At 40.0% G+C, this 12,294-nt stretch overlaps 1 protein-coding gene across 17 annotated transcripts in view; it reads right to left on the bottom strand.

Annotated features, from left to right (window-relative positions):
• Window positions 1-12,294, bottom strand: part of Ktn1 (kinectin 1) — a 119,809-nt gene that overhangs the window by 74,764 nt on the left and 32,751 nt on the right. For 16 of the 17 annotated variants that reach the window (XM_037208585.1, XM_037208592.1, XM_028873568.2 and 13 more), the window contains 5 exons: window positions 11,634-11,750; window positions 9,620-9,760; window positions 5,770-5,876; window positions 4,435-4,567; window positions 2,991-3,078 (listed from right to left, as the gene is read on the bottom strand). In XM_037208585.1, the coding sequence (XP_037064480.1) occupies window positions 2,991-3,078; window positions 4,435-4,567; window positions 5,770-5,876; window positions 9,620-9,760; window positions 11,634-11,750 (586 nt within the window). The remainder of the gene's footprint in view (window positions 1-2,990; window positions 3,079-4,434; window positions 4,568-5,769; window positions 5,877-9,619; window positions 9,761-11,633; window positions 11,751-12,294) is intronic. The other variant, XM_028873565.2, reaches the window with a different exon arrangement.

Consider the following 12,294-nt stretch of genomic DNA (forward strand, 5'->3'; position numbering starts at 1 on the left):
TTAAAGCATTAAGTTTATGATGTCAAAATTCTGTAGAGGAAATTATTGATGACTTACAACTCAACCTCCAGTCAAACCAATCTACAATGGTAAAGATGTGAGCAGATTACTTAAGGCCTCCACAAATACACTTCCAGGAATACTCATATACAGCTAGTGAAAACCAAGCTTTAGTCAACGAAGGAAGGGGACCGTGGCAGTGACAGAGACTCCAAACAGAATGATAGAGAGGAAGCGAATCTTAGGAACCTAGAAAGTCACATGCACCAGAGCATCAACAGTGACCTCAGGGAGGGACCATGAGGAAAATCTAACACAACCCCCTGCCTCTCGCACCTAAGATGTTGAGGGGAGGTGAATTAAGAAACGTTTAACATTAGGCAAAAATTTTAAAATAAAATGCATCAAGCAAGGGCAAAATAAAGTAACAATAACCTTCAGGAAATAAACAGAGCAAAGGAACAAATCAGTTGTAACATATATCCTGGATTACCATTCCATTATAGTCATGCTGACAAAAAAATGAACTGATGTAATGAAAATACATCAACAGTTCAGGACAATGAGATTCAAGTGGAAGGAATGAGATTAAGACTACTTTCTGGCCAGGCGGTGGTGGCAAAGGCCTTTAATCCCAGCACTCGGGAGGCAGAGCCAGGTGGATCTCTGTGAGTTCGAGGCCAGCCTGGTCTACAGAGCAAGATCCAGGACAGGCACCAAAGCTACATAGAGAAACCCTGGGGGGGGTGGGGGTTGACTTTCCTTTCTGTAACAGGAAATCAGTTTCTACCCAGGGGAAGCACTTCTTTATGGCTGCTTTGCTAACAACAGCAAAGAATCAAAATCAACCCAGATGTTCATCAACAGATGAACAGATAATGAAAATGTGGTACACACAAGTGCCTGTCTACGTGCGTGTGTGCATGCATATAGAATACTGCCCAGCTCTAAAGAAAAATGTAATCACAAAATTTGGAGAAAATAGATTTAGTGAGGTCACAAAATTTCAGAAAGAAAGAAACCCTGCATTTATTCTTTTATGTGGACTCCAGACAATAATAGACGCATATACGTAAACAAATGTACATGTGGAGACACTATAACATAAGAAAAAGAACAAGAAATGTTAATTATAAGGGCACAAGGAAGGACTGGACACAGGTGACAGACACAAGTTATGAAAAGGGATATAAAATCAGTTGCTCCTCTAGTTAAACTCTGCTGTGGATTTTCTATTTTTGGTGGTGAATAAATACAGGTATATTTGATAGTGAAAATGTAAACTTTAATGTGAAGCCCCTCAGCTCTGGAATAACTACTCTGAGTGAACAACTCATTGAGATTATAAAATTGGGTTTGACTTACAAGGTTTTTTTTATAATAAAGTTTATTTTTAAAAAAGAAACACTAAGTATCAGTATTATATTTGCTTAGAAATAGGAAGTAAAATACTGAAGCTGTAATGTCAGGATCCAAGCACAGCAGTTAAACAGAAATACGAGGTAAGTCACAAAAGGCCGGCGGTAGAAGAGCAAGTCACAGGTGAGGTGATGGCTCAGGAGTGAAGAGCACTGCGGCTCGTACAAGGACCCAGCTTTGGTTCCTAGCACCCACATAGCAGCTCACAACCATTGAACTCCAGTTCCAGGGGATCCCATGCCTTCTTCTGACCTCTTTGGGCACCAGGCATACATGCACATGATACACATACATACATTCATCCAAAACACTCATATAGGTAAAATAAAATAAAAAAAACCTAAGCAAATGTTTACATAAAAAGAGTGCCATTTTACTCTCTATAGCTACTTGGTTTATACCGATAGTCCTTCCTCTCAAGACTCCTGTGTTTCACTGATAAAATGTTCAATTTTTCAATAACTATCTTCACAGAAATACCAACTTTATATAAAAGTAGAAGTCTTAAAGTAGCTTGTGTACATTTTGGTGTTGACCAGAGATAATTAGAGGAAAACAGAGCGCTGACAAGTCCAAACTCTTGTCTACCCTATGCAGAGCCACACTTGAGTAAGAAGATGTGCTAGCTAGTTTTCATGCCATTCTGACAAAGGTGGGATCATCGAGGAAGAGGCAATCTTAATTAAGCAACTGTCTCCAGAAGACTGGCCTGTGGACGAACCCATGGGGCCTTTTCTTAACTGACAACTGATGTGGGAGAGCCCAGGGTGGTGGCCCCATTAGGCTAGTGGTTCTGGGTGCTATAAGAAGGTAGACTAAGACCAGATGGTGGTGGCACACACCTTTAATCCCAGCACTCAGGAGGAAGAGGCAGGCCAGCCTGGTCTACAGAGCAAGTTCCAGGATAGCCAGGCCTACACAGAAAAACCCTGTCTTGAAAAACCAAAAACAAAGAAGAAAAAGAAGTCAGGCTGAGCAAGCCATGAAGAGAAAGTCAGTAAGCAGCACTCTTCCATGGCCTCTGCATCAGTTCCTGCGATGAGTTCCTACCCTGACTGCCCCACATGATAGACTACAAGCCCTAAGACTAACTAAATAAACCATTTCCTCCCCAAATACTTTATGACTTTGGTCATAGTATTTATCCAAACAATAGACGCCCTGACAAAGACAAAAGGGGGCAGTATGGATAAAAACAGCGCACAGGAATGCATCAAATTATGGATAAATGAGTAGACAAAGCTAACATTTATTAAGATAGACAGATTCAAGTAAGCAACTTGTTTCATCACAAGACTAAGAATACTGACAAGCCGAAATGCAGGCAGAGCACAGAAGAAGACAATGTCACAACCACGCTCTTCTGCCTGGCAGGTGTGATTCGCCTGCAGCTGACATTACGGCAGAAGGCTACCAAGGCCCATTATCTTCAAACTCCTAGCAAATATTGGAGAACGACGACAATCCAAACAGACAAAACCTGATTTTATTTGGCTCTACTAAGTGCCAATCATCTTCCTCTGCAGACAGAGGCTGCAGTCGCTTGGCCTGCACAGCACCTCTGCCTTTACCTTGCTGCGCAGCCTCGTGCTCTGCTGTTCTCTTCCTGATGTAGCTCTGAACTTCCTCCCACCTCCTCTCCGCTTCCTGTAGTTGAACCTTGACATTTAAGGAGAGAAAGAAAACAAGTAAAAACAACAAAAAAAGACCAACGGACAAGATTTCAATTGTAAAAAAAGGGCACATCCACCCTTCTCCTCCACCAGTGCAGAAACTCAATCACGTGCAATCTTGGATCAAGACAGCCAGCTGCTGCGGCATCCTCACCTCATCCACCAGCTATGACCTACTGTTCACCAACCATTCTTAAGTCCATAAGCTTTGGAGTGACAAGACAGTACCTTTACTGCTAAATCTCAGCAAGTACTTAAAATTCGTATTTTGAAATATACATACTGCAAAACACTAAGATTATTAATTATGTCACTTATTATTTATTCATATCTATAGAGAACACATTTCCACATCCATGTCAGCAGTTAATCTCCCAGAGAATCCAGTATTAAAGGAGAGACGTTGACATCACTTTCACAAAGGATTCATCAAAACTTGGGGGAAAAAAGATCAAGTTATACATTATCTAACGGCAACTGTAAAACTGTCTGGAAATAGCCTCAAGGTATACTGTATATCAATATGGATGAGAATCTTACAGTGAGACTTCTCAGTAAAAGGAGGGACAGGTACCTATCACTCCTCAGAACAAAACAAGTTCCAGAGTTCATGTAATCTGAGAGAGTAATAACTCTGCTCCTCCTTCAGGCAGCCAGAGCAACCCTCCACATCCCCTGAACACATAAGTGCCTCACCACACAAGCTATCATTCCAGAATCTGAAAACAGATTTTTCTACACAATGGGCTCAAGTGCAAGCCACTGGAGTACTTTGGTGTTATATTCAAAAGAAGAAAGAAAAAAACCTATTCCAATGCCAGGAGGGGTTCTATTGGACTTGAGGAATTTAAGTTATAAATGATAAAAGTAATGTTAAAGGTCCGTTCCTAAAATAATTTTTGCCTTACATGTGTGGATTCTAACCACCATATATAAACAAAATTCCATCCTTACTTGTCAACCACTTGGTTTGATTTTTCATATCTTCAGTCTTTAGTGTCAAATCCAGGCCTACATTCAATTCTTTCATCAAAATATAACTTTAAAAAGGCAGAACCCAGCCAGGTGGTGGTGACTCATGCCTTTAATCTCAGCACTCGGGAGGCAGAGCCAGGTGGATCTCTGTGAGTTCGAGCCCAGCCTGGGCTACAGAGTGAGTTCCAGGAAAGGCGCAAAGCTACACAGAGAAACCCTGTCTCAAAAAAAAAAAAAAGGCAGAACCCTTACAGTGTGGGTCTTATTAAACTTCCCACTCCATTCCTCAACCGTACATACACGTTTAGGTCATGACGCTGGACATCAATAACACTGACAAATGACACAAAGAGGAGGGTGGGGTCACCTTCAACTGTGCAGCTGCTTGCTCAGCGTTCTTCTTCTGGACTCCCTCCTGCTGCAGCTTCCCTGTCTTCTCGTTCAGCTCACTCACCAGCCTCCCACAGTCCTGGCGCAGTTTAGTTAGCTCTGCAGTCTGCCTGGAAACAGAGACTAGATTGGGTTTTGCACTGTTACACACATAAAGAACTCACAAGCACAGCGTGTTCTGGGTTCGTTGTGCTGAGCTAGTAACACCACTCACAGGCAAACGGAAAGGAACATGACTAAGCAGTAATACTGTTCCCCTAAGTATAATAGTGTACCCTAAATAAAAAGCACACTATAGGGCTGAATGGAGAGCCAGGAAGGTAAAAGCATCCCCAGATCCCATGGTGGCAGGAGAGGGCTGACTCCCCAAAGCTGTTGTGTATCCTCTAGATACAGTCCATGGAACACAGGACAGGAAACACAGACTGTGGCATATACTCAGTAATAAAATAATTTTAAATTTGAAAATCACTATAAAATATTTTTTAAAAAAAAAGGATAACCAAAAAACTCAGGAGCATACAAAGTTGCCATTAAACTGATCTAAAAGCCTCCTAGTACGGAGGTTAGAGAGAAAGCCCAGTGGTCAAGAGCACTTGTTGCTTCTGAAGAAGGCCCAGGTTCAGTTCCCATCACCCACATATCGCTCAGAACCATCCTTAATTCTAGTTCTAGGAATCCAACACCCTTTTCTGGTCTCCTATAGGCACCAGGCATACATGTGGTGCACAGAGGCAAACACATAAACTAAAATCTTTAAAAAAACCAACACCTTCCTAATACCAATATCACTGTAACAGGATCTGCCCTATTATCCAGAGGAAGAGAGCATTTTTAATTCTAATGAATAAGTTTTTACTTCATTATTGAAAGAAAAAAATAACCAGTTAAAATGCTTACTTTATGCAAGACTACTAGCCTCTCTAAGGTATGGTTTCTCAAATGGCCATGAACCACCTAGGCTCCACTTTTGGGCCCTTGGATCACAGTCTGTATGGAGGTAGGAGGACCAAGACTATGCTTTAAGTTAGCATGACAGGTGCTATTGAGAAGACTGAAATAGAAGTGCTGGCCTGGAGACAGACAGCCGGCTTCAGTACATGTGTGCTACCCCACCAGCAACAGCGCTGCCCAAGGGCTTTAGTCTGCAAACTACTAGAGCTAAAGAGCCAGAGGTCTTCCCGCAAAGAAAACAGCTGTCCTGAGGACAAGATCAGAAGCGAAAGTCTAACAAGTTCCTATCAAGCACCCTTTTGATGACAGAAGAAAACAGCCTGCCGTTTAGTTGAGAATGAAGAATTTGGAGACATACTTGCTTTCCAGCTGGTTTGTAGTGTTGCTGACAGCATCTCTCAGTATACCGTTTTCCTGCTTCAAATGAGCTATCTCTGCTTCCATTTGTTCCCGAACTTGCTGAAACTATTTTTAAAATATATAAGATTCAGTAAACAAAGATCAGCAAAGAGAAAATCCAAACCATACTTTTCAGTCAATATGAAGACACCTAAAGAAAGAACTGCTCAGTTGTGAATGGAAAGTCACTACAAACTGCCCAGCTCAAAACCCAATCAGATCGAAGCTACTCTCACATCTCAGATAAGAAACAAGCACGCGTCAGGTTTCAGAACTAAGGTATGATTTGGGACTTCTCATACCCAACACAGAAGTAGTCCTGTCCTGAACCCACAAAAGGTCAACATTACTTTAACAATATTTTTAAAGTTGTAAATTGGATGAGATGGCACACATCTTTAATTCCAGCACATGGGGGGCAGAAACAGGTAGATTTCTGTGAGTTTTAAAGCCGGCCTGGTCTACACAGCAAGTTCCAGACCACCCAGGAAACAAATGGAGGACCACCCCCGCATCTTTAAAACAAAAAAAACAAAATGTTTTAGTCAAAGTTTAAACATAAATATGCATAAACACATTTATAAAGTTATAAATTAAGCATAACTAACAGACATCACAAAATCTATTTGAAAAACATTCAAGACTGAGGTTTTTTTTTTTACTGTTCTAAATAACAAATAGTAAATGATATAAAATGTACTATCTTAGCCATTTTCTTTAATTCCACTATTTGGTGTGTGCATATGTATGCTGTGTGTGAGTGTGTATGTGTCTGTGTTCAGAGGACACATTAGGGCATTAATTCTCTCTACCACTTTAGTCCCCGGGACTGAACTCACATCATCAGGCTTAGCCGCAAGTTCCTTTGCCCACTGAGCCACATCGCTAACTCCACCATTTTCATGTGTACAAAGAACAATGATATTAAAACTACCATTCTGCTATATAACCATCATTACCATTCATACACATGACTCCTAAGTAACTCCTATTCACCCTCAACCCCTACAACCACTCACTACTCTTACATTCCTTTGACCTCTAATTGTTTAATTTCAGAATTATAAAACCAGACAATAAAGAACATTGATTCTTACAGTCATATAAGGACATGTCTTCACTATATAAATTATTCCATTAAAATGAACACCTGTTGACAATTCTTACTAACAATTCAGCTAGTAAAAGTGAAAGTATCGATTTCTAGTTTTCAAAAGATTTCTATAGACTCCATACGTGGATTTATATAACCTGACCTCTACCAGCCATCAAGCAGAAGCAGAGTGAGGGAATTCCATTAACCTTTCACCTTCAATAGGAAAGGCTGCTCTAACAGCTGTCTGGCTTTCACATAAGCTGTAAATAGTAACCAAGAAAAAATCACTGGGCTGGAGAGACGGCTCAGTGTTAGGAGCACTTGTTGCTCCTGTAGAGGATCCAAGTTAATCCCCAGCTCCCACATGGCAGTTCTCAACCATCTGCAATTCCAGGGGATCTCATGCTCTCTTCTGACCTCTGAGGGCACTAGGCATGCATATGGTACAAAAACATTAAATGCAGGCAAACATTCATACACATAAAATAATAAAATATTTTTTAATATTAAAAAAATCATTTAAAAAACTGATGAGAGAGAATGTCTCAAATGACTAAGGACTAAGAAAACAAACATTAGAAACAATGGACAGCAACAACTTAACAATGCCATTTATTTCTGTTATTGGTATTTGATATTTCTGTGGGAATCACTGAACTTTGTTAGCCGTGAAGAATAATTTTAAAACTGGAACCAATTATAGGTTAGAATACAAAGAAAAACATACTGGTAAGGGGCTAAATTGTGCACACGAACACACATTCTAAGCTAAGCACTGAACTCAAGAATACTCTATTACTAGGGTTACTGTCTGAACTAGATGTTTCCAGGTTCTTGCCATCTTATTCAAAAACCTGACAAAGTGCACACAGATTTCAAACGGGCCAGGAAACCATACGGAAGTAACACTAAATCACAGGTCAGATGTGCTGGAAATACGCAGTGGCTTCTTCAGCTAGGGCACTCAAATATCCCTGGCTATTGTCTGGGCCATTGTTTATGGGTACCAGGAGAAGGAATTGATTGCTAAAGGCAAATATGGGCAGTTTTGTTTTGATTGACAGGCTTGGATTATGTAAACCTTTGCTCACCATAGCTGTCCCTTCCTGTGACATATCTGATTTTAATATATGCACACCCAATTATACAAGGCTATAAGAAGGTAGGTTAAATAGAGATTTTCTCCTATTTACTCTGAGGACAGAGTTTCTCTTACCACTCATGCATCCAAAACTAGGTCATCCTAGATGGAGCTACTGCGTCCTGTACCTGGATATGTCCCAAAATATGTTTACTAGAAACTAACCACAACAAGGTTGTTAGAGAAGGAGAAATCTACTCCACTGTTTAAGATAAAGTGGGACAACCATGCACTTCACCGCAGGTAGGGATTCCAAGGTTGTTAGGTGCACTCTTAGGAGAGAGAGATATATGGATAGCCTCAACCAAGCTCAGACTCTTCCCTTGTAAAAGCTGTTCTTACATTCACCTGCCTCAACTCTTTATAAAGTATCTGTAAGATTCAGACCAATTTGTAAACTGAGCATTAAAGACAAGGGATTCACTGTAAGGAAAATGTCTTAAACTATTGGAAAATAAAACAACTTGATCAGTAAGAATCTGATATTAGTTATGTTAAATCTCAGGTCTATACATTCTTTTAGAACTAAAGCATCAGCCAGCAAATGAAAGGAATAATTTGGAAGAGTTCCATTATGGATAATATTAAAACCTGAACTAAACAAATCCAAGTCTTGTTCTGCAAGAGCTAGGAGAAAGAAGTGAGGAGGGGAGTAAGAATTCATTGACCAGACTTAACTGCAATCTTGATAATGAATGATACATGGAAAACATCCTAAGAACCAGACCTCTGGAGACTGGTGAAAAGTGTACAAACACCAGGACACAGCAGTCTCTTTCACTACCCTCTGGGAATCATCACCCCTTACCATCCCTCTCCTCCAATGTAATGCCAAGGCCATCCAGCTCTCTGGATCAGACCAGCTCATCTTCTCATTGCCAGCACCTGGTTTCTCTCTGGCCGTTCTGACTTGATTCCTGCAAACTTTTCCAACTGCCCCCATTTCACTTTCCACACTGCTGCCAGAGTGACCACTGAAAATAACCATGAATCACACTGCTAGCTCCCCTAAATTCATTCACTGGCTGTCCAATCTTCAGGCATAGACCTTTTAAATGGGCCCATACTTATTTCTATATCTTTTCTTCATTCCAACCTTGGCTCTCAACTCTTAAAACATTTATTGTATTTCTCACAAAGTTCTGGACTCCCACAATACAGCCAGTGGCCCACTATCTACAGAGATGGGAATAAAGAACTACACCAAGTAATTCTTACAGCCTAGCCCATTCCTTCAGTCTCCCTTGACAATGTTGACTCAGAATGTCCAACACAGTCTGAATACGGTGTCTAACAACTCTTCTATCTACTACCAATCCTCTTTCCCACCTTCCTAACTCTTCTATTGTAAAGCACACGATGCTTACCTCTACTGGCATGGTGTTACCTTCATATTAGCTTCCAGCCCTCCTACCTTATCCCAACACAGAACACTTATTTACTTTGGAATGATGAGGAGTGAGTTTAACTAGCCACTATAGGTCAATGGACCAACCTATACAAGGCACTTAAAGGTTTGTTAACTAAATGAATAGACATATTTCATCTTCCTTTCCAAGACTTCAAACATACCTTCATCTGCATCTGCTGCGTCTCCTGGTAGCTGACATGCATCTTGTTCTGAAACACATTATGTTCCTTCTCTAGTGTCCCAATCCGATCTTTCATTCTTGCTATAACTACACTGCTTCTTTCTTTCTCTGTCATCATTTCCTAGAAGAGTAACCAGAAAATCAATTTATGAAAAACTTGTTATGAAAAAGGTATTATAACACTATCAAAGCAAGCCAATGTTTTAACAGGAACACAATTGTGAATGTTCACTCAGGGCTTGGGTACAAAGCAAAGCTAGGGATTAAAAACAAGAAACCAAGGGACTTCTACATCTCCCCACTCTTCACAATTCCCTTCATAGTACAAACATTCACCAGTTTGATTCTATTTTAAATGCACTTCTTATTTAATCATCAAAGACTGTGTGCCCGAAATAAATCCTACATTTTGATGCAATTGATCGTAAGAAAAAATATTTTAAGGCAAAACAGTGATTGTTTCTTACTCTTCTTGGAGTTCAGGGAAAAGATTGGGGAAGGTGCTAGAATGGGAGACAAAGGGAGGCCTGTCTTTTAACAGGCATTTTTATAGCAAAAAAGAAATCTGAAAACAGCTAAGTCAGAAAACAAAAGCAATTTTAGTTATCTGAAGGTATGAACACATTCCTGCTTTAACAAACTGTGACAAAACTTAAGTTTTTATGTAATTTATAAGGTTATTTATATACTTCTACTTCATATTTTATATTTATATTTGAAAGTTGTTATATTGATATACAATACACTTCACAATTTCTTTTTAAAGAATTACACTAAGCCAGGTGATGGCACACGCCTTTATTCTCAACACTCAGAAGGCAGAGGCAGGCAGATCTCTGTGAGTTCAAGGCCAGCCTGGTCTACAAATCAAGTTCCAGAACAGCCAGAGCTGTTAAACAGAGAAACCCTATCTCAAAAAACAACAAAAAGAATGACACTAAATACATTTTACAAAATACTAAAGCACACACCTATAATTCCAGCACCTGGAGATGGAGGCAGGAGGATCAGGAGTTCAAGGTCACCCTCAGCTACACAGCCCATTTTAGATCAGCCTGGGCTAAATAAAACTGTCCCAAAATAAAACAGAAAACAAGCACTGCACTTTATTTAACTCCATACAAAATATGGTGTTCAAAAGCATTAATAAGTTTTATTTGAAGATAACTAAGTCAGATTGTTTTTATGCAGCCACTTAACTTAGTTACCAAGTATACACAAACCCAGTATACAGGACGATGAGTTATTAAAATTTAGTGGGCTGGAGAAATAATTAGCCATTAAAGGCTAGGCTCATAACCAAAACATCCAAAAGTAACTTATCTATTTTTTTAAACTTCAAAAAACATATTAAACAACAGTCACATCAAGCTATATCAAAGTTAACTCTAAGGAAGCCGGCGGATGGATTCTGTGCTGCCACTGACTCTTCTCATCAGTCAAAAGCATACAAAGATTTACAGTACTGCCATGGGGTGAAGACAAGGCCTACGAGCTTGTCTATACTACTCCACCTGATGAAGGGTTCAGGAAACCACATTCCCTCTGGAGTTTCAATTCTCTTTTCTTATTCTACACAGCATTTTAAAAACGTTTGTCTGGGTTTACATTTTACCCCTCGGACTAAAATATCTTAGGTTTTAAAGAAGTTGATTTTAGAAGTATGAATATTTATCACAAGACTTTCCATATATAAGTAATATAAAAGCTTCACACGTATCACATAATTGGATGTTATACTTCTATGAAGAACAGACACATCAGATCCATTTCAAACAAACTCTGATGCTCTGAGCACAGTGGCTCTGCTATTCTGGTTAGACTGTCCAATAAATATCTTCATCTGTTACATCCGGAAAGACTGCAAGTCTTCCATATCAAACTCCTACAAGGAGAGGACTTTTGTTGTGTGTAAGTTTTGACGCACGAATTACATCAAGGAGCTCCCTGCTTCTGACTCAGGACACACACCCTTAACCCAAGAATGTCTTCACCTGTGTCAACTGCTTACAGCGCTCCTTTGTGGCAGTGGCCTCCTCCTTCACAGCAGAGAGCAGCCTTTCCTTTTCCTGAAGCTGATGCAAAAGGGCACTCAATTCTCCTTTATTCGACTGTAATTGGAAGTCAATACAGAATGAGCAAGTTAACACGATCCACTGAAAACTGGGAGAGTCAACTATCTATCATCAGGAGCCCTTGGGTCAATGGGGAACACAACGCCTAAAACAAAACGACTGCTAAATATTAGTCAGCCAAATAAAACCAAGTAAGTCAATCCAACAGTGTGGCATATCCTAAAATTAGAGGAGTAGAAACATATTTCAACAAAGAAGTATAGGACTAACACGTACAAGCCCAAAGTCAAAAACAGTTAACTTTTTTTGTGACCTCTCACCAATATGCAATCATGTGTAATTCCAAAGCACAATACAGAAAAGACAAGACAGAGCAGTAAAAAAAACACAGTGCTCAACAACTCTGTTACAACATGCCCAGATGCCACCACTGCCCAATTCTCTGATGTCAACGGGCATCATTCCCAAATAGAAAAAGTCCAAAACAACACCACGAAGTCCCACTTGACATGAGGAACAAATGTAAAGTTTCAGGCAAGACCTTTCTTGGAAGACAGCTATAAAGGATATATGAGGGCTA

This window comes from Peromyscus leucopus, chromosome 9, assembly GCF_004664715.2.
Source record: "Peromyscus leucopus breed LL Stock chromosome 9, UCI_PerLeu_2.1, whole genome shotgun sequence".
Lineage (NCBI taxonomy): Eukaryota > Metazoa > Chordata > Mammalia > Rodentia > Cricetidae > Peromyscus > Peromyscus leucopus.